General features: G+C 37.5%; 5 protein-coding genes and 3 long non-coding RNA genes across 8 annotated transcripts in view; 3 read left to right on the top strand and 5 right to left on the bottom strand.

The window, feature by feature from the left end:
• Positions 1 to 1,000, bottom strand: part of LOC120260194 (probable DNA primase large subunit) — a 6,550-nt gene extending 5,550 nt beyond the window's left edge. The window contains exon 1 of the mRNA XM_039267634.1: positions 983 to 1,000. Within this exon, the coding sequence (XP_039123568.1) occupies positions 983 to 1,000 (18 nt within the window). The remainder of the gene's footprint in view (positions 1 to 982) is intronic.
• Positions 781 to 1,446, top strand: LOC120260632. The gene has a single exon (XM_039268161.1). The coding sequence runs from the start codon at positions 999 to 1,001 to the stop codon at positions 1,290 to 1,292; it is 294 nt and encodes a 97-aa protein (XP_039124095.1). The 5' UTR covers positions 781 to 998; the 3' UTR covers positions 1,293 to 1,446.
• Positions 1,447 to 2,872: 1,426 nt separating this feature from the next.
• Positions 2,873 to 5,218, top strand: LOC120260882. The gene is made up of 2 exons (XR_005536521.1): positions 2,873 to 4,147; positions 4,320 to 5,218. It is a non-coding gene; the product is annotated as an uncharacterized LOC120260882 (long non-coding RNA).
• Positions 5,078 to 6,570, bottom strand: LOC120260880 (chlorophyll a-b binding protein, chloroplastic-like). The gene is given in 7 exon segments (XM_039268454.1): positions 5,078 to 5,289; positions 5,392 to 5,889; positions 5,891 to 5,907; positions 5,989 to 6,026; positions 6,114 to 6,256; positions 6,258 to 6,294; positions 6,460 to 6,570. Coding segments are annotated over 7 exon segments (801 nt in total). The 5' UTR covers positions 6,510 to 6,570; the 3' UTR covers positions 5,078 to 5,271.
• Positions 6,571 to 6,890: 320 nt separating this feature from the next.
• Positions 6,891 to 7,372, top strand: LOC120260881. The gene is made up of 3 exons (XR_005536520.1): positions 6,891 to 6,979; positions 7,059 to 7,170; positions 7,260 to 7,372. It is a non-coding gene; the product is annotated as an uncharacterized LOC120260881 (long non-coding RNA).
• On the bottom strand, positions 6,978 to 12,753 carry LOC120260879. Its single transcript, XM_039268453.1, has 13 exons — positions 12,293 to 12,753; positions 11,823 to 11,965; positions 11,602 to 11,738; positions 11,127 to 11,328; positions 10,798 to 11,036; positions 10,471 to 10,582; positions 10,027 to 10,171; positions 9,639 to 9,784; positions 9,253 to 9,425; positions 8,661 to 9,134; positions 8,526 to 8,581; positions 8,215 to 8,417; positions 6,978 to 8,138 (listed from the first exon to the last, which is right to left on the bottom strand). The coding sequence occupies exons 2-13, from the start codon at positions 11,875 to 11,877 to the stop codon at positions 7,045 to 7,047; spliced, it is 3,036 nt and encodes a 1,011-aa protein (XP_039124387.1). The 5' UTR covers positions 11,878 to 11,965; positions 12,293 to 12,753; the 3' UTR covers positions 6,978 to 7,044.
• Positions 12,754 to 13,464: 711 nt separating this feature from the next.
• On the bottom strand, positions 13,465 to 15,675 carry LOC120261485. The gene is made up of 2 exons (XR_005536609.1): positions 14,665 to 15,675; positions 13,465 to 14,590 (listed from the first exon to the last, which is right to left on the bottom strand). It is a non-coding gene; the product is annotated as an uncharacterized LOC120261485 (long non-coding RNA).
• Positions 15,676 to 15,720: 45 nt separating this feature from the next.
• On the bottom strand, positions 15,721 to 19,831 carry LOC120261484 (splicing factor-like protein 1). The gene is made up of 2 exons (XM_039269397.1): positions 17,283 to 19,831; positions 15,721 to 16,009 (listed from the first exon to the last, which is right to left on the bottom strand). The coding sequence occupies exon 1, from the start codon at positions 19,786 to 19,788 to the stop codon at positions 17,320 to 17,322; it is 2,469 nt and encodes an 822-aa protein (XP_039125331.1). The 5' UTR covers positions 19,789 to 19,831; the 3' UTR covers positions 15,721 to 16,009; positions 17,283 to 17,319.
• Between the last annotated feature and the right edge of the window lie 2,255 nt (positions 19,832 to 22,086).

The raw sequence follows: 22,086 nt of genomic DNA, 5'->3' as shown, positions 1-22,086 counted from the left end.
TTTTGTTTGTATCTTTCTTTATTTTAGGTTAAATAATATGAATTGAGGAAGCGGGGGAAGTGATATTAATTTCAGTAATTTTGGTGTTTATTTGTCAGAAAAATGAGAATAGAACCAGAGAATTTAGATGTTTGATGAGTTTAAAAAAGACTTTTAAAGTGGAAGGAAGTGAGATTTTATAGATTGACTAACTCCTCTCACTTTAGTAAAAAAATTTATTGAAGCAGGTTTAGTTTAAAATCACTTCAGTCATAAAGTAGGAGAAGTCACAATTCCCATGCTTCAATATAAATGAACACAAAAAAGTGGGGAAGACATATCACTTTCCTCACTCCCTCCTAGTCCTTTTGAAATGAGAGCCCAAGTAATTAAAAATAAAAATGCAAAATTTAAAAGTCACGTGGTAAATAAAAATTCAATTCAAACTCATCTACCTACACCAACCATAATAAACCTTTTTTTATCCGTTGAAAATTTCAATAAATCAACATAAAATAACAAATAATTATAATAATAAACAAAAAAATCCCTCAAAAACCCAATCCACGAAAATAAAAAAATAAAAAAAAAATAACAAAACCCAAGGACGCAAACGAAAAAAATCCCCCAAAACCCAGCCCTTGAAAATAATACTTTAAATAATAATAATAATAATAATCCGAGTCCACAAGAAAAGAAAAAAAGAAGAGAGAGGTTCTCAAAGAGTCCAAAAAAACCATGTGGACCATATTGAATAAAAGTAAACCAAATAAACAAAGAACCCGAGTCGTCCACTTCTCTCCTTCCAACTACCTTCCAAACCCGCCTCTTTTGAAAAAATCTCCAGCCCACCACGCAAACCCAAAACTCTCAACGCCCACTCAAACACGTTATACGTGGTATCCTCCCGTGCCACCAAGCAATCAAGCAAGCAAGCAAGCATTCCATCGAACGCTTGATAGGCATCTCCCCCGAGAACTCCATCGCTCCTTCAACCACCTACCGCGGGAGATCCATCCATGGGTCCTCTCGTCGTCGTCTCTCAGCTCGCCACCGGCCTCGGCGTGCTGGCTGGAGCGATGCTGGTGAAGTCGGTGATGGAGCAGCGCCCGATGGCCGGAGGGTGGCCTCGTTGCGCGTCTTGCAACGGGACGGGGAGGGTGGCTTGCCTCTGCTCCCGATGGTCGGACGGAGACATCGGATGCCGCACTTGCGCTGGGTCTGGGCGCATGGCTTGCAGCAGCTGCGGCGGATCCGGCACTGGCCGTCCCATCCCCGCTCAACTCCCCGTGCGCTCCAATCGCCCTTCGTGATCTCAAAGGTAGCAATGAATCATCTGGTTATTGTATATGAAGTTTGATTGTTGTTAGTTTGTAGTTTCCTGAGCACAAATATTATACTTGCTATCAAGCAATTATTTAAAGATTTTTATTGGGAATATACGGATGGATTTGATGCTTATCATTAGTACTTGTTCCTGATTTCCATTGCTTTGTGTCGTCTGATGTGAGATTTTTTGGAGCATGAGAATCATTTGTTGGTATTTTAGCAATTGATAGTATGGAACTTTAAGCAGTCGTTTGTGTTTGTGAATTTCATTTGCTGGTTCTTGCTGCTGGAATGAAGTTGTGAAATTGTTCATGTGCGCATGAGTCCATATGAAATTATAGTTTATTGAGTAACAAACTCTTATACTTTCGAGCAATGATTTAAAATATTTTTGTTTGTAATGAATAGAATTCTGGATGGATTTGAAGCTTGTCATCAGTAATTGTTCTCGATTGATATCCACTGTTTTGTTATGTGCAATGTGGAAAGTGGGATCACGAGAGGAATTTTGAGATATCTCAAAACCTTCAATTGTTTTTTATGTGTTGTTGAATATTCATTTGTTGGTTCTTGCTGTTGGGTTGAAGTTGTGAAATTGTTCTTGTGTGAATGAGTCTATATAAGAACTATAGTTCTGCTTTACTTCTATGCTGGCAAAAAAGCATAAGCTACTTACGGAGTTCTTCATGAAAGAGTGAGTTTTAGATTATTTTAAGTTCTTATTTTATGAGAATTGTCATGAAATCCTTGGGAAGAAAAGCTGTGGCCGCCATGAGTCCCTCAAGTTCATACTTCTTGTTCTTATTGTTGTGAATGGTATTATTTGGTGTATGTGGTGTTTATAGTTCTTATCAATGAGATGGGTACAGGATATGAGATAAATAATTGAAAGAAACAAAATTTTTAATATTGTGAAGTTGAAGGAGAAGGGAAGATACTTAATTCAAAACTATGACATAAAGGGAAGGAATGAAGGACTGACGATGCGAATGCAGAGCTCTTAGTCTGGATATTTTTTTATCCCCAAAAAGGAGCTCTTTGAGCAAGTTTGCATTAGAGGAGAGTGGATGGAGACAAATGATTGGCCTACCAAGAATAATTATTTTTAAGAAATGTTAATGTGGTGGAAAATTTGATACCAGCTTGATAAATAAAAGCCAACAGAAATCCATATTTGAAATTAGAAACTGATGATGTAAAAATTGATTGATAAACTGAGGATATCCTCCTTTTCTTCTAAAGACTGAAATTTCAGAAATTAAGGACTGCTTCCTTCAACTGTAAAACTGGGGATTCACTTATAATTAACATCTTTTCTCCATACATGTACCTCAAGCTTAAAATAAAATCCAATTAAAAATTTGAGTGATCTGTGCCATCTGTAGATTTTGTGAATTCACTACAGAATCATTAATACCTCTCAAATATGTTTGGTGGAAATGATGCTCTTTGAAGGAGACACACTATGAGTTCATGAGAAAGTAAAAGATTTGCATGCTAGGTTCATATGCATAACATGTGTGGTTTCCATACCTCCAGGCATACTTTTAATATCATCTACCCAATTATTTTTCCAAAAATATGATGCCCTTGCAATGCTTGTAAATTGTGTTTACCTATTGGTCTTGATGACGGATGGATGGTGTTCTATATCAGTAGCATGCAGCTCAAGGATTACTCTGATATAGTCTTGATGTAGTTCAATGAAATTATGACACATGTCAATATGGTATTCACACTATTCTGAGGACAGCTATTTGGATCTCCCTATTGTTATTTGGGCATTCCTGCACTGTACTTTATCTTACAAGCACCATTAAGTTCTTAAAATGGCCAGCAATGTGCATTTTGAGTAGAACATACATATTCTCTGATAGCAACTCTATATTCAATGATGACCTTCCATCCTATATCACCGCAGCGAATAAAACACATACACACGTCTTTTCTTTATTGCATTAATAAACTTGGTCCACATATGTAGAGGGGTTGATCTCAAGATGAGGACTGTCTGTGAAATGTGGCTTAGACTTTTTCTGGATGTATACTCCATTATTTTCATGGTTGACCTCATATCATGGCAGATTTTTCGGAGAGCTCTGGAGATGGACTAGTCTGAACAAATCACCATGTACAACTGGGTCACATGGATCATATGAGGAAATTAAGGTCTATGAATGTTGAGGCAAATATCTTGTCAGCACTATCTTGAAGCTATCTGTTAGCAAATCTTATGACAGAAGTGTGTAATTGAGGGCTTCTTAACTTATAGGGTAATCAACATTGCAGTTTATAGCTTTTTGAAAATATTTCTGAAATTTCAAATTCCCTGATGGTATGTCTATGGAAATTATAAAATTCTCTTGCCCCAAGAAGTTCTTGTTCTACCATCCCACATTGGCCCAAAACTTGCTTTATTGCATCAGGAAGCTTGTTCAGAATGTTTGTTGCAGTTCTTATGGCGTAGCTTGATCGCTTCTTCCATTAAGAAAATTACTTCAGAAGGATCTAGCTAGTAGGATTTTCCAATTTTGCAGTTTAAACCTGATAATTATAATGCATATTATGAGTTGACATCAAGTTCAAAGAGACTTGGTTTTGTTTTCTGTTTAATGATATCACGCAAGCCAATGAGCTTATCTGTAATGAAATTTGATGGAATTCTCGGCATGCTTTCAGTTCAGAGAGTATTATTAAGCCATGTCTAGTTCTTGTGCCTTGCAGATAAATTGGAACCATAATCAAGTAGAATTTTTTTCCTTGTTTAACTGGAGATTCTTCTTATGCTCTGGAACTTCTGATGGTAGTTTCTGGTTTCTTGCAGTATCCAATATGGCAGGTAGCTCCCCTTTGTACATTATTTTGGCTTGTATTGATCATTCTGTAGTATTTCCTCTCAAGATTTATTTAATGAATCCTGTTAAAGTAAAACTATCTGATCACTATAGTTGATTGAATAAAACCTTATTTCTTTCTCAAAAAAGATTGAACTTCATTTTTTTCTTATGCAGGTCTGGTGGTCAGAAATGCTTTTCTATTGGAGTTGTTTGAAGTGTTTTGCACACAAATTTCAGGAGATCTGAAAGTATGGTATTGATCACTGGAATTTAAGAGGTATAGTTTGTGAATCACAAGAAAATTTTATGAACCATGGAATATCTTAAATGCTGATTTCATTTAGGCCTTAGTCTCATTGCTACATACATTTTGCCAAAGTTATTTACAGTCACTCTTATGCCATCAAGAAACAAAAAATTATGATCTCTCATATCCACTTGAGCATTCTGGGTTCCCCACTCAAATTTAGTAAGCATACAGATTTCCTTTGATGCATATAATTTTCTTTTATTCATGGGATGCATACAAAATTGCTGCAAGATTCCATATCTGTATGTGCATGTATGTATATTCTTATATGAATGGTAATGAAGAATTAGATGGTTCTGTATGTACTTCAAGTTGGTATAGAAATTCTCTTTTCCTGGTCATTTATAGATCACCGGTGTGTAGTAATTTTTGAACTTGCTTTAACTAAAAGACCTAGAAATCCTCTGAAACTTCAAATCAATAAACTAGATTTACTTTGTCATTTGAGAATTATTATAACAAACCTAACCAAGCTTCCATTTTAGTGTCAGTTTTGATTGGAATTTGCAACATGTCAGTATATTACGACTGAGAATAAGCATCTTCAAATACTAGGCACTGAAGACTACAACATCAATCCAAATTTGTATGCCTAGCTATAAAAATACTTGGATTTTCCATCAATCCAGAATTTAACATTCTAAAGTTATTTATGCATAGTTTAGAAGTTCATTACAACATAAGAGTACAAAGGAAGTACAAGAATAGATGACACAGATACTCTTTGCAACCACACAATTCTCACCAGCCAAAGATTCGACAATATATCTACACAATGTGTTCCATTTTGATGGCAATCAATGCTCTCACTGCTCTTCATTTAGGAGTGAATGCCTGCAGATTATGAACAAAAAAATTCAGTCTCAAACATAGAATGCCTTATTTTTTATTTTATTTTATTTTTTTTTTTGGGGGGGAGGGGGGAATCCAACTTACAGCAAAGACGGTGGCATGACCAGGGTCTGCAAGATGAGCAAAAAGGTTATCAATTGGTCCAGTGCCAGTGTAGATTGCCTGGAACCATGCACCCATCACTGCCAACATTGCAAGTCTCCCATTCTTGATCTCCTTAGTTCTCAGCTCCTTGATTTTCTCAGGAGAGCCAGTCCCCCATCCAAGAGGATCGAACCACAGGCCACCCGGGTAACCGACGTCAGTTCCAGTGAGCTTGTTGTTGGGAAAGATGGGGTCTACGTTGACACACCCAGGCTTGAGAATGTCAGCCCATCTTCTCCCCTCAGCCCACCCAATCAGAATGAGCTCAATAATGAACAGTGTGGTTGTGTCTGTGAAGTATTCCAGTGATCCTGCTGTGTACCATGAAGGAGTGTTGAGGATGCCTAACTTTGTGAGTAATTCAGGGATGAAAATGCCTGCAGCACCAAGCATTGCCCATCGGCAGTGCACAATTTCCGACTGCACGTTCCATCTCAGGGCTTTCTGGATCAGATCCTGTTTAGACACATTGTGCAATGATTAAGCTAGTGTACTGATCTTTGAATTACATGAGAATGGTGCCAAAAATTGACTTACCAAGACCTAAAGGATCAAACCCAAAATCTCCAGGAAGGCTGCATCCATAAAATTCAGATGAAGATTGTTACATTCAGCAAAGGAATCGCAGAATATTAATGGCAGAGCAGGGAAGATAATTCTACCTGCCATCAAGCCATGGAGGAGGAACGCTCCCGGGGAACCAGAGAGGCCTCTCAGATGCAACTGCAGATACTGTAACTGCTCGGCGGCTAGTAGGTGCAACCCACTTTCCTTGTCTCAATCTTTTCCCTCCAAGGAATGATGCCCTTAGTCCCACCCAAGTTCAACCCATTCTTCTGAGAACTGTAAGCACATTCATTACAACATTTAACTCCTTGATCAGCAGAAAATATCAAAAAAGAAACCCAAGGCTTTACTTTATTCGAAATTTATATGAGAGTTTGATAAATCACATATGATATATAAACTCTGTATTTGTTTCAGAATAATTGATTAAAATGATCTTGCCTGGTTGAAGAGATGGCAACAGCTGCAGAGGAAGCACAAACAGAAGCCATTCTGAGAATTCCTCCTTCTGCTGATGATGGTGTGGAGCATGATAGGAGGTGTCTGTTTAATGGATGGAAGAGGGGCCTTATCTTTGAGAGATAGGAGGGTTGGCTCTTGAGCAGCTCGTGTCATGCCATGTGGCATAGAGAATCCAGATCTTCTCTTCTACACCACTATATTTTAGCTGACATGGATAAATTCAGAATCTTGTGGCTGGTACACCACCAGATCTTTGGCTGGACACTTAAATCATGAAAAATCCAGGTCTGAGTGGTGGTCCGATGCTGTTACCAATGACAATCCATGAGAATTATAACTTTCTTTTTTAAACTCAAACACTTTTTTAATCTCTGTTGTTTAACTTCAGTATTTGATTGAGTGTGTTTTGTGTTCAAATACAGCAGGCAAATCAGTAACATTGAGATTTAACTGCAGTCACTGTTCAAATTACTGGGGTCATATTGCTACAATGTAAAAGGTTGAAATCAAACAATATATACAGCAGTGTTTGAGTTCCTTAACAGTTTATGCAGACTAAGCCATCTATGTTTCATCAGGTCGACGCTGCTCTCGTGGCGCATAACTGCAGCTTCCCTCCTCAGTATTCCAAAGTTTACCTGAGAAGCTCGCCCTTGCTAACTCCCGCAGTTTCTTTATATCATTCTTTGGGTCTGATTTCAGTTCATCATTTCCTATCGAATGAAACGATGGCTGCTTGGCTTTCAAACTTGTGTTTTTTAATTCAATCTCTGGTTCAGGTGGTACAACAGGAACAAAACCGCTGGTAGGTTCAGAGAAACCCGGCATGAGTCTGCTCCAATACCTTCTCGGAAGCAAAGGTAGAACAAGTCTTTTGCCAACTGATATCGGTCCTGCCTTGTAAGACGGCATTTGAGTCTGAGGATGCCTCAAAATGCACTTCATCAAAGCATACCACTCATTCATAAGCTGAGAAACAAAGCTGATGAAAAGAAGAACAAGCATGACAAGACCGATGATTCTCTGATCCTTGTACCACAGCACCTCTCTTCCATTGCTGCAAAACAATAGCCCGAATAACACTGATTCACATACCAGTGACACATTCTCCACCAAATGAACACCTGCCCTGATATATGGTTTTACGGTGCAGAGATAGAGAAACTGCACGACAGTAAGGGTGAAAGCTATAGCACACTGACTCTCAGAAGGCGAAGAATAAACTCCTGCAAGGATTCCTATACCTACTCTGCGTAAAAGATCGATGATAATGTAGGCTGACCTCGCACATCCTAACAATCTCTCCCAAGAGGTGGCTTCTTCGCTGGATGAATCTGGGCTTAATTCTCTCATCCTTCCAGTGCCTACTGATAAAAATTTCGGAGGCCCTTTTCTATCTTCAAAGAGAATTCCAAATCTCAGTAGTAATGATGATGACCTTCCTTCAGTGGGAAACCACCTTCCTATTGTGTCTCTGCTGAGAAAGTTGGAGAACTTGTTGCAGTATGAATGACTTGTATCAAGTGTCCTAACTTCTCTGTACTCGAAAAAATTGGACGTGAACACTGTGATCACAAGGAACAAGAATGTCGATAAGATAAATGCAGCAGGAACAGATAGCAGCAAGGCACCAATCGCAATTCCAGCATTCGTGTTACCTGAGATCAAGAATTCAATATTTAAGCAAGAGGTTACTGCACAAAAAAGGGTGATCTTTATACAAAAATACTGTACCTCTGATGATGAAAGCCGATGACTGGCCAATGCATGGAAGCATAAAAATCACTAGGAACAACTCAAACCGTGGAATAGCCAGTGATCCGTGAACCGATTTTCCAGTTCTCCATCTTAGAAACAGAAGTATAAGGGAATGCATTACAATCAAACCAATAACTGCGACGCCGAGCCAGAACAAGTTCATCTCCAAATCCTGCCATCTATATGATAACTTTCAGAAAACAGAATAACTGACGAGAGTATTTTTAAATTGTATTGATGATACATACAGATATATATATATATATATATATATTAGTGCAGCCTACCCTTCATAGTTCTCCAGCTTTTTTACAACATTTGCAGCAGATAAAGGTTCTCCTCTCTGTATTCAATATATATATGGAACAGTTAAGATGAATATACAAATGAAAATAAAAAGGCAAATATAATCAGATTCTTACCAAGAAATAAATGAAATATTCTTCTGAACTCAATGGTGGCACAGAAGCAACACTTGCAATGTCTGAATTTTGCTGCCCAGAAAGAACACCCAACTTTGATCTGATATCCTTCTGCACAAGATCGGATTGATGCACATTTCCATATTTCGCGAATCTAATCCTTTCCACCGCATCATCATGTGATTGACGAACTAAAGGCGGTGTTGATGAAAATCTATATTCTGAGCTGTGTACATATGAAAAAAGTCGTCTTTCCTCTTTACTGATATAGTCTCTTGCGTTTTTCTCTAAGTGATCAGCAGAACCTTCAAATTGTGAATGGTTTGACCAAATCGGCAATGTATCCTTATTCCATGGAAGCCTTTCTCGGGGTATAAGCCACCAGAGACCCCTTGTCATATCTGAATATTCGGCTGGGAGGCTCACTGAATACCAATTTGACAACGCAAATACTTGCAAATGTCCAACCATTCCCTGAGAGTTGTATCGAAAATTTTTGTTTAGATTTCGACCAAAAACCATATTCAGGTTTATTCATCGTTAACTGAGAGAGAATTCAATTTGAGAATCTTTGACAAAAAGTAGCTCTCACCAGTAGATTTCTTGATGGCTGAGTGATAAATGTATCAGCATGCCCATTGGTTACAGCATTTGTTGCTGTTAGACTCACCGAGGAAAGAGTGAGAATAGCAGAAACCAATGAGGTAGCAATCAAACTGGATGTTATAAAGGAGTGAAGTGATACCGATATTGCAGGCACTAGATCTACATTAAAAACATCGAATGAGAATAGTATTATAAACATTTTAAAAATACCGTGAAGCTGAAAAACTTAAGTACACAAACATGTCGAATGGCATTGACTACAACAGTATGCACTTGAAATGCATGAATGGTATTTCGAAGAATTAAGAATAAATATTTACTAATATAATAAATTTGTTAAAATGAAAAGTGAAAGAAAGAGAAGAATTTTACAATGTCTCACTTCAAGTTGCATGGAAGGCAGATTTTGATTCCCAGCAACATCATTCACTTTGCCTTCAGGAACAAACACAGTGACCACATTATCTGATGCTGCTTCTATTGTTACTGAGTATAGAGCCTTTGAGAGCTCTTTGAATCTGCAAATCAGAAACAGAAAATCAGGAATGCATAAAGCCAAATAATGAGGTAAAAAAAAAAAAATTTAATTGTTCTCATCAAAAGATTCAGTCAAAAAAATTTTCACCTAATTTCGTCTCTAATAAATATCCAGTCCATGCACATATTAAAACATCATTGATCCTCTTGTAGAAAATCTAATTTTGCTGACAATAGAGTTTGATAAACATAGGGAATTTCAAGTGATTGCATATGCACCTGCCTTGAAACTGTCCCTCCCTCAACCTCAATGCTCGAGGTATCAAAATTAAACACCGGCTTTGTGAATTCAACTATTACATTAAAACCGGCCTCCTTTGTGACTCTCGGGGAACTTGTACTCAGCATTATGCTAGGCCTTGTTGCATCTGCAAAATAATGCCAAAAATCAATCCAATATATACCTTGTGATTCATACTGCACATTGGAAAACAAAGTGTGTCTGGATTGAGGGAAAATCAAGAGAGAAAAGTTGTTCTCTTTTGTTAAGTTAAATGATAAATATAAAATGTATAGGAAAATGAAAGAACAATATCAACAGATAAAATTTTCCTTCTCTTCTTTTCTCACCATTTTTCATTCTTTTCTTTTCACTATTTGTCCTCAATCCAAATACACCTTAAATAACAAAGATCAATGGCAGCTGAGGAGGCAGGAGAATGAGTACCATATAAGAACACGACAGGCATAACAGGAGAGACAGAATTCCCACTCCTACTAATAAGAGTATCTGACCGAAGCTTCACAGTAACAATATCAGTCTCAGAAAGATCTCTCAGCTGCAATGGCAATATAGAACTAAGAGTCATATACAGCAGTTGTAATTCTAATCAATCTTGCACCAATGAGGAACTATAATTGAACAAGTTTGATATTAAGATTCTCAAAGAAAATTTTGCCATCTGTACTTTAATATACTTTTTGCTAATAAGTAGAGAAAGATGACTGTCAAGTAAATTCTTGTTCAAGAAAAGAAACTAGGTTGACTACTTACTTCGAAAACAAATTTGCGATTAGTGTGACCAACAGTGGAAATTGGCACAAAGTATCCTGAATTTACATCCAGAGCATTTAGCACATCATTGGTTGAATTTGCAAGTGGAACACTGAAGACCACAAAGAACTTCATCTTGTTCATTTTATTGGTGGCAAGAACAGTCCTTGGCCCTTTCTCCATCTCCAAGACATATGTTGGGATCAATGTTCTTAAATCAACGTGCACCAAACTTCTATCTGAATCATAGAAAATTAGCATTTTTTTTTCTGAGCATAGTTGAGAGGAAAATATAATGTTTTTTAATAAAAGGACCATCAATTACATACCTAAATGAAGAATAAGCGTTGAATTATTTGATCTAGTAAATAGGTTGCCAGCTTCATCAGTACAAAAACTTTCACCCATTTTTATTACAATGCGACCAAATGTTTCCTCTGGAGAGAACTTGATGCCTAACCTGTATTCCACACCAGGTTTAACAGTCTGCAAGGTTGACGGATCTATATCGGCTGGTCCATTGACCATAATCTATAACAAATATTAGTCGTGTTAGTCGAAAAAAAAAAGACTTCATCATCAGGATTTGAAGCTTTTTTGTCAAAATATTTGTTTTGTTGATAATTTTCAAGATACCTTTAATCATTTTATGTTATTCTTTCTCTCTGGATGATACTTTATCATTTGATACAAAATTGTGTTCCAACAGAACAACATTACAAGATGCGTGTTTAAACATCAGATAAAAATTCGGCAATAGCGCAGTATTATGTGCTGCAAGATAAGTATGAAATTTTGACTCACATCACAGTTTGAAGCATTTGAGCACTTGAAGCCCCCTCGACCAGTGCAAGCTTCGCTAAATTTTATTCCAATCGAAATATCGGCCGAATTTGTGTATGTTGTTTCACTAGTAATTGTTGCAGTAGGCGGTATTGTATCTATGAGACGAATACATATATAAATGTCACCGTTGAAATAAGGAATATTAAGAAATAGCTTTCTGGAAATGCCGAAGAACTTACCAATGTACCAATAATAAGAAGATGAATTCCTTTTCCCCACTGGAGGTTGAAACATTCAGAAAGAAATTATGGCCATGGTTAACAGTTAAATTCTTGAATACCATTTCATCCCTAGAGCAAGACTTTAAGGGATTGCCATCAAGCTGTTTCAATTAATAGAAAATGTGAATATAAAGTTTGACAAACAAAGACTCCGAATTACAGGACTTTCAACAATCATATAAAATATCTGAAAATTCTGATTAGCATTTGATTGAATCAATGATCATAATCATCAACTTAAAAAAAGAAAGAAAGAAAGAAAAAAAAACGAGGGAACTGGCTCAACATTTATAGATTTCTACTCTCTATTTCAGATGGTCAAGATAATTAGATCACATATTGAACTGTACTAACACTCACACTACTTACAAAATCATTGTATCCATAACACAACATGCTCAAAAGAAGCACATTGAAGCATTCCTTACCTCACAATAAAATGAACATCCAAGACCCTTGCAGAGCCTCTGTTTATGGTGGTTAATAACAGAATATCTAAAAACCGCAGTGCTGAACCTTGATTTTTCAGGAGGCACTTGATCAAAATGAACATAAACAACAGATTCAACATAGTAGAGCACTGGAAGCAGAGTCATTATCACCACACAAAGGTGAAGAAGAAGCTTGGGGAACTTCAGAGAACCCATCTCAGAAGCTCAAAGTCACAAGAAGCAGCAACTCAGGAAGACATTGATGGGTGAAGTTCATTAGTTGTTGCTGGTGCATTTTGTCAGGCAACATAAGTGCATATTCAAAGCAATCTCCATGCACATCATGAACAGAGATTGGAGCATATAAAGCGACTGAAAGGGCTCTATTTATTGTGGGGTTGGTTTGTTGTGGGTTGTGAGTTATTAATGTTTTCCAATGTAGTAGAGAGAGAGAGAGAGAGCTGGGGCATATAAACAGCAGGGCAAGGATGGTAGTGGGTGAGATCTAATTTGTTGCAATGGAAAACAAGAAAGTTTTAATTAATAGGGTTGGCAACTTTGTTAAAGTACATGTTTCTTACTTTTTCAGTTTTTTGCCATCTTCCAGATGTGAGCATACTGCTTATAATAGCATGATAAATTGGGTTTAGCAACCAATAAATCAATGACTTTTTAGTTTTTACAACATGATAGGATCCGTTCTTCCGTTGAAATTTACAATAATTTACAGTAAAATCAAACTGATTATTTAATTGACATTAATGCCAACTGGCGAAATTATTAGTCACTCAAAGATCTTTAATGCAAGAAAACAACGTCAGTATTCTGAATCAGGTCAAGTCTATTGTGTACTTACTAATATTTTGTTCATAAAAAACTTTACCAAAAACACTATGAGATTTAAGGTTATAATTATGAAAAGATGATGTTGTATCCAAAAAGTTTACCCTCGTTTAATCATATGCTGTAACGGAAGAACTATCATGATAAAAAAAGCTGCTTGCTCCTACGCAATTGAGACAACAACTGCAAGACATGTTTCGGAGCAAAATGCCACCTCAAGTGGCAAAAACATTTGTTCATGCACGGCAAGACAACAAAAATAAAATGGGGTGGGACAAGGTTCCATTTGAGAGGAGTAAACAACTAGCAAAAATATAGAGAACATGTTCCCAAACCGCCTCCAGTTCTTTCCAGATCCAGTGGTGTTCCTGGCAATATGTATTTGGCAAATTTACATTTGCATTTCCAACACCTTTCACACAACAGTACAAAATCAAAGCTAGAATCCCTCATTTAACTGTTTGACATTAAACTAAGAATAGCTTAGCATTGCGCAAATGGAGTTCGCCTTCAGAAAAAGACCGGCAATCTTTCCCAGAATCAAACTTTTGGGAGCACATATTTGTTTCTCATGTACCACCCCTGAGCTTCAAGAGATCAATCAACTGTGAGCAGTTAGCAAAACTTCAAGTTGCATGTGAAATTGCCACCACAATGCGTAAGCAACACTTCGTAAGCGTTACAAAATAAAGAAATACACACACACACAAGATCATCAGCGGAAGAATCATCCTAAGACACCTATAAAAATAAAAAAGTCCAGGAAATAACCTAGCATTGCTATTTCACATTTTCTGTTGATCAACTAATAATACACTTCAGGAAAAACATTCTCTGAACAATCCTAAAATTCAGAGTTTGCAACTGTCAATTCAGAATGGTGCGGTCAAACCAAGGAAAACAAACATATGTGGGGCATGTTTTGGCAAACAGCTGAACCAAATAAGGTTAAAATAGGAGTGATCTAATAATGGGTTAAAATAGAAATCACATGGGGCCATTTTCGGTATGAAACTGTGTCCAACGTAAAAAACTTCAAGACCAACACCCTAGACCTTCCAGTCAGTTGTAAACCCAAAATTACATTGGTACCTATAGGCTTTTCTGACCAGCATCTATCTAGGAACCATAGCGGCAGCTACAGCCCTAAAGCATAAACCCCCAAGATTTATAGGGTGGATGTCAATAAGACAGGCCATAAATTCAACACTAGAACCACGATATATACTTCACTTGAACTACCTGCAAAAAGGCCTCAAAACTTCATAGAGATGAAACAGTTCAAACAGTTCAACAAAGAATGAAACACTCCCCTCACTCCCGGGCAGTTCAAACAGTCAAAATCATAAATCAGAGTTCACAAAAATAAAAAAAGCACGGAACAATGAAAATTTGTTATGCTCCATACGACATGAACAGGTTCAAAGAGATTCTTTCCCTGTTGGTGTTATCCTGCATCGGAAATTAAAATCTGCTGGCATTAGTAGCACCAAATCTGGTGAAATAATAGTTATGTAAACAATTACCATTATGTGGAATAAACGGGCAGCAACACATGAAATAAGACTGCTCGCCAGTGAGCTCAGTGTCATGATTAAATGTACATCTACCTATACCAAGATCTCATGATGAATGAACCTTGTCTGCCCGGCTACCTCTAAATAAATAAATTCAAAAGGTCAAGAAAGAAGAGAAAAGAAGAATTTCCTGTTGAACCTTGATAATATGTTAGTAGATATTAGCTATTTTTTACATTGGCAAATACATAATGTTAGAAGTACTTGGATCATATGCCAATGGGATCGAAGACGGAAGCTTCCAGAAAACATTAAAAAAAAAAGGGTAAGAAAAAAAGAAACATCAAAAAGCTATAGAAAGTCATTACACTGACAGTAGCCTTATGCTAAAAGTAACCCGCATTACCAACCTACCCATCATAAAGAGCAACAAAATCTTTCCTTTGTCACAATTATGTAAAACATTCCAGAAGTAAAATCAAGTTGTGTCACAAGGAGTTGATGAAACTCAATACTAGAAAAGCTACAAAATTTTACTAGCGTAGTCTGCTAGAATACCAAGTATGCATAAGCAGAAGGCAGATCCTGTACCAGTGGGTTAGACTCCAGCAAGGGATAGAAAAGGTCAGCAAAAGATTCACGAGACTTGGTAGCCACCCAAATCAACAAATTAACATATTTAATACCTAAGTTGGAAACCGTGAAAAGAACTAGAAAATAATAGCAATTTGTCAGTGTAAAAAAATCAAAACACAACCATTATCCGTGTTGGTAATACAGCACAAGCAACCTGAAATCCGAAGCATCAACATCTTACCTACAAACAAAAGTAAAAGTTGAACCAAACTGCCTCACTTACAGAAGGCAAAAGCTTGCATGGAAGTTGACAACGGAAGATCACCAACCAGCTCCAGAAGTGATAACCAAAACAAACCACAGAAAAGTAAATGTTACCAATGAAATCATATCAACAGGTTAGGATATAGCTTAGCCACAAATCAAATGCATAGTTTATCCATCAGGAAGCACATCATAAATCATTAGCAGTAGTGAACAGTTTCAGACTAGAACAGATTAAGAAGCATATAACGTCTTCGCTGAACTGAAGTAGAGTACACCTGTAGACCAAAAGAAATATGGATCTGCCAGCAAAAGGAATTGTTAAGAAACAGATAAACCCAACAAGTAATTTTGCCTGATGATACAGAAAACAATAAGCTTTTGGGACCAGCAGCCTCTGCAATGATATTAGCTGCACAGCAAGGTTAAAGATGTGAGTCCCAAACTTCCAACTGGTTGAAGCCAAGCAAGAGCAAATAAATCAGGTTGATTATATCTCCATAAAACCTCAAGCCTGCGAAGAAAAGTCCAATCATCACCAGAACTTATGTCAATAAATGCTTACATAAATTGGGAAAATGGTCAAAATAATAATAATTGCAACCATTTATTAGGACAAAGAGAAAAAACTAGAACAAGTAGTTCAATCTTCAGGAGATACCAGTCAAAAGTATCCACCCGCTAATGCAGACCACATTGAAGGCCACATTTCAAATGAGGAATTCATATTTCCATGAAATATACAGCCTACCTGTCATAAAATCTCCATGCTGATCTAACATAGAAAATTTAGACTAGTAAAGAATAATAATTAAGGTTTGAGTTACAGTTATTAATTGATTAAATGTGAGTAGACTGGTCCTCAATGTGTTCATTGCTCTCAGTTCCAAAACTGTCACTGGTACAACAAAGGTTCATGGATTTAGTATTCAAAAGATCAAACTAATTAGTATTATAGAGCATACTTCCTTTTCCAAGCATTGTAAAACAAAAATAGGCTGACACACCCGAACTTCTGACACATATCTCATGACCTTCACAAAGAGAAACGTTAACTCTTTGAAACAATATAAAAGCATTAGGCAAAAGTTTATGTCAGCAGTGCATCATCAAATACATTAAAGAACATCCTGGTTTATTTCTTCAATGAACAATGCTATAAATAGCTTGTTAATGCAATTAAAAAGGCCAGTTAAATGCAGGTTAGTAATAAATATTTCCAAGTCATGACGAATAAGTAATGCGAAATTTCCTATGAATGCATATCTTCTATCACAAAACTTAACTGCGGCAAGGTGCTATGCTACATGCCAGCTAAATTGAATTTCTGCAGTATACAAAAATACAAAACTAAGGGCCGAAATGGATTTCAAAAGGTGATGAATATCAACTAAGCTTAACTAATTTTGTCAATATACTTCATGATGTTAGTAAGTATACTGTATAACTAATTATTAGATCAAACATATTTTTATGTATGCTTGTGAAAGACAATAAGGTTTGGATAATGTCAGCTTCTAAGCACAAAGAACATGCCACCTCTAAAAGGCTCGCCGCAACATAAATAAGTCATAACTATAGGCACATAGATTTCATGTCTCCCTACCAAGCTATATATCAAGAGAAATTATTCATGAGAATGTATATCAATAGAGATTATATGTTCCCAAATCCATTAGAGCATCTATAATAAAACACCCACTGATATGAATAACAGTGTACTGACCTAAGCCACATGATAAGGAAAAGTATATATTTTCAAAGAATGATGAGCATGAAAACCTTACTTTCAAAGCAGAGACAGCAAGCCCTCTGATAGGCATGTCACTTGATCTCTGACATGAACTTTTCATACTCTGTGTCAGTGCCAGAGGGGGTCGTTTGTTCAGCAGGTGGGGGAGGCAGAGATGCCACTGATGCATTTGAAGCCCATGGTGCATTTGCTAAGCTTGAGACAGGATCAACACTTGCTGAGGGCGCAGGTGGAGGGACAGCAGTATAATAGGGTTGATACCCATAAGGAGGGGGTGGATATGCAGGAGGAGCAATTGGTGCAATTCCTGGTGCTGAACTTCCATACATGCTGCCAGGCACAGGTGGTGGGACAGAAGTACCACTGTGTGACTGTGTTTGCATCCCTTCAGTACTTTGAGGGGCACCAGGAGGAAGAGCCTGAGGTGGGGGTGGAGGAGGGTATTGGTAACCATAAGGAGGCATGGGTTGGCCTTGGTGTACAGGGGTATACATGCTTGAACCAGGTGGGGGTGGAGGAGGATATGCAGCATATGGAGGTGGAACAGGTGGTCCCCAAGGAACCGGTGCACCAACATAACTCCCGGGAGGCGGCGGGGGAGGAGTGGTGATAGGCCCACCAGACACATACTGCTGAGAAGGATAGGCACCAGTAGACGCATCTTGAGTGGGATAAGCTGGTGGTGGGGGTGCTGGAGGACCTGGGGGCACAGTGGGCTGAGGGGGCTTGCCAGCAACACGCACAGCAATTATCCTGCCTTCCAAATGATATCCATGCATTGCAGCAATGGCCTGATTGGCCTGTTCCACATTGGAGTACTTGACAAACCCATAACCTTTGCTCAATCCTGTGATCCGATCCTTGATGACCTTAGCCATAACAATTTCACCAAAAGATGAGAAGAGTCTGATCAAACCATCATCCTCTAGAGTTGGTGGCAAGTAACCAATGTACAAGTTAGTCTCATCATACTCTTTCTTGATACCATTTGACGCAGATGCTCCAACACCAGTTCCAGAGGAACCCGAACCAATAGCAGCCATTGGTGAACTCTGTTTAGTTAAAGACTCGGGCATTGATCCACCAAGCTCCGCCAAGAAATTCTGGTACTCATCGTCCATCTTCTTCCCTGTTCCCTTCACAGGGCAATCGATGGTAGGATGGCCCCCATCACCACAAATTTTACAAAGTACATCACTTTTAAAAGTAGTGGTTCGAGCTGGACATGCAAACTGCCTGTGCCCAGGTTCGCCACAGAGCCGACAGAATTCATCATCCCGGATAGTCCCATTCAATGCTGCAAGCTCCCTCAACTGTTGTCTTTTGTGCTCGTTGAGCACCTCATCAACTGGAGTTAACAGCTTCTCCACCATTCCAGCAGCTGCATCCAAAGCGTCCTGAGTCTCAGCCTCAACCAACACATGTAAATCCTCATTCTCTGCCGGGTCAGGCCTCAAGTCCCTCTTCTGCTGCAATCTTCCTTCTTTCACAGATCCTTTACCACGAATAACAATCTTGGCACCAGTCTCTTTCTCCATCCGTTTCTGGGTGTTCCCTCTAGGGCCAATAATCAGCCCTATGAAGTTGTAGCCGGGGTATTCTTTCATTGGGATATAGAGCTTTTTCTGGAGCTTTGGAGGCCGGTAATCTGCGGGTGGCCGAAAAGCAGGGTTTCTTTTTATGAGCTGAGATATGATTTCTTGCCGTTCTCTTGTGAGACGCTCACGAGCCCGGTATTCGCGAGTGTTGATGCGAATCCCCATGTTATCATAGATAGGCTCAGGAGATGGAGATCGAGCACCCTCGGGGCGATCATCGAGGGCCATCCCCGACTGGAAAAGTCTATTGATCTCAAGAAGACGAGCGTTCAAGACTTGTACCTCAGGGTCAAGGTCCGCTGTGAAGTCCTTCATGAAATCTGGAAGCTGAACAACCGGCTTCGGCTCCTCATCAGCCCACCGGGACTTCCGCTTCCGGGCACCACTACCAGAGCCATCAGCGTTCTGCTCGGAATCAGGCTGCGGGTCCCAACGGCTCCGCCGGCGGCGGCGACTGCTAGTTTCCTCCTCCCCACCAGAGCAATCCTTGTCAGTGCCACTGTGAGTCATAGCGAGCCCATTCTCAGATACCACCGGCTTTTGCGCAGTCAACGATGCTTCCGTAGGGTTAGGGTTTTCGCCAGATGCGTGACCTAGGGTTTCATGATCGGCTTGAGCTCGAGCATCAGATCCATGAGTAATCGAAGGGTTTTGAGAGGAAAGGTGGCTCGCATCTTGGTACTGATGATTATCAAAGGATTCATGAGGAGGAGGAGGAGGAGGAGGAGGAGGGTACTGGAAATCTAGGGTTTCGTGAGCGGGAGGCGGCGGAGGGCATGAAGGATCTAGGGTTTGGAACTGGGTGGAGGGTTCCATGAACGGAAGAAAAAGAGAAGACTTGGAGATTGAAGAGTAGCAGTAGCCTGTACCTGAGAGAGAGGAGCGCGGCCGGCGATCGAGAACAACGGATGGTTGAAGACGACCTCGGGATTTGTAGCACATATAAAGAGAGGCGGTGGCGAGGAGAAGCACGGCTTCTTGTTAATGGGTTCACTATACAATGGACCGGACCCAGTATCGGATCGGGTGATTTGTAATTTTAAGTCCGATCCGCTAAAGAGGGAAGGGACCTGTCTGGATAAACCTAAGATAAAGTTATCATTTATCAACCATCAACGATATAATATATATATATATATAAGAAATAAAAATTAATTAATTAATAAATAAATAAGACCTTAAATTTGGGAAACTGAAATATGGAAGTACACAGTCGTAGAGTTAATAACTTAAAAATACATGTGCCATCACATAAATTTTGGGATTTTTAGTTCAATTTATGAGATTGGCTATTTCTCAGTAATTGATAATTATTTATTATGACATATTATTTACCAAAAAATTAAAAAAAATAAATTTGAAAAAACTACTCATATTTAAATTTGACAAACATAAGATAAATAATTATTTAAATTTAAAATATTTATCATTTAAATTATATGAATTAATTTATACTAATCTTCCGTTCTTGACACACCTCTAACCAATTGCATTTGTCGTATTTATTAAAAAAACAAATATATGAATAATCTATAGTATAAATTACAGTGTGTCAATAGTCTAAATCTTGTGAACTAATTATCAATAAAAATAATATTAGAATAAATCATATTACTACAAAGACGAATTAACTCTATTTATAACTTTATATCATATAATCTTGAATTAATTACTATCAAATATTAACTATATTTCTATTTGAATGACACTCTACGGTCAAACACTTCATTTTGTGTTATTCAACTCTAATTCAATACAATAATTTTTCGTTGGTTATACATTGAAAATTCCCCGCAATCCTCCATCCATTTTGACTTATAATTATTCCACCATTTAAAACATTTTATAATTACTTTTTACAAACAAGAAATTACATTCTATCCTAACACCCAAAACAATGTTATCTTTAAGTGGGCCAGATGTACAATTTAGCCCAACAAGAAAATTTTGATGGCCTTCATCTGGGAATGTACATGGCCCAATCAGTTCAATAGGTTCAAGTAGGAAATTTGTAGACACATGAATATAAGAATTGAAATTATAGATTTAGAGAGTACAAATGGAAATCAGATGATTGATGTAAAATTGCAAACTATTGATTTAGAGGATTTTGCACAAACTCTAAATTACACCCATGCATGATAGGTATAAAAAAACATGAAAAATAATTTATTGATTGGAGTTCTATATTTGAACAAGTTACACATGGGCAAGTATAAGAATTTAAATTATTAACATTGAGTCCTAAATAATAACTCCAGGTATACATGTTAGCATAAAGATTATTTTTTTTATTTTATTTTATTATTATTATTTATTTATTTTGACAAATGGGTGAAGTACAACCACAAACTTAATAAACACTTATGTGCTCATCTTACCTGGACTTTTAGATTTGATATAGGGATCCGATATCAATAAACTAAATAGTCATTGGTGTTAGTATAAGAATTGGCTCCGCTCACTTTTTCTTTTTCATATACAATAGGAGAAAGGGTGATGATAGCAATCCCCTATTCCCCCTGCCCAAAAAGCTTAAAAGACAAGCCGAGGCCCGAGAGGTCAAAAACCTTTTTTTCGACTTGTGTAGGGAATATCCACTATTTGTTTTATAAGATATGGTACCAAGCCCTTGGTATAATAATGAATCCAGAGGATCATCCTCATGGAGGAGGTGAAAGGCATATGAAATAAGGTAGATCAAGGCTCTCTTGAGTCTTTTTTAAACGAACACACTTATACAGAAAAAAGAGGGCATTTTTAGTTCATTCAGAGAGTTTTACATAAAAACAACATACTTAACATATATAAAAATTTAAATGACTTTTATATAAAAGCTTAATCATCGGAAAAGATATGATATGTATATGTTTGATCATTCAATTTGTTTATTTATTTATTAATTTTTACTCAAAACTTTTGATAGAAGATAATATATTAGTATCAAACTTTTGCCTCAAAAATTTAACATGAGTTATTTTTCAAAGCTAATTTTCTGATTATATGTATATAAATGTATATATTGCATGGCCATTTTAAGGACAGGAGCTCTCTTGGAAGGTTAAAAAAACACAATTACTGTCAAATAAATCTTTTACTTTAGTGTCTTTAAAAATCCAAAAAACATTAGATAAGAATTATCAAAATTTACTAGTTATTTGTTGTTTTAATTACTTGTTAGCCCTTAAAAAGTCTTCAAATAGCATATACAAACCAGAAGAATAAGAGATTAAGTTTGAG

This window comes from Dioscorea cayenensis, chromosome 5 (genome assembly GCF_009730915.1).
Source record: "Dioscorea cayenensis subsp. rotundata cultivar TDr96_F1 chromosome 5, TDr96_F1_v2_PseudoChromosome.rev07_lg8_w22 25.fasta, whole genome shotgun sequence".
Taxonomy (NCBI): Eukaryota; Viridiplantae; Streptophyta; class Magnoliopsida; order Dioscoreales; family Dioscoreaceae; genus Dioscorea; species Dioscorea cayenensis.
The sequence above is the reverse complement of the archived record's forward strand: the minus strand, read 5'-3'. Positions and strand labels throughout refer to the sequence as shown.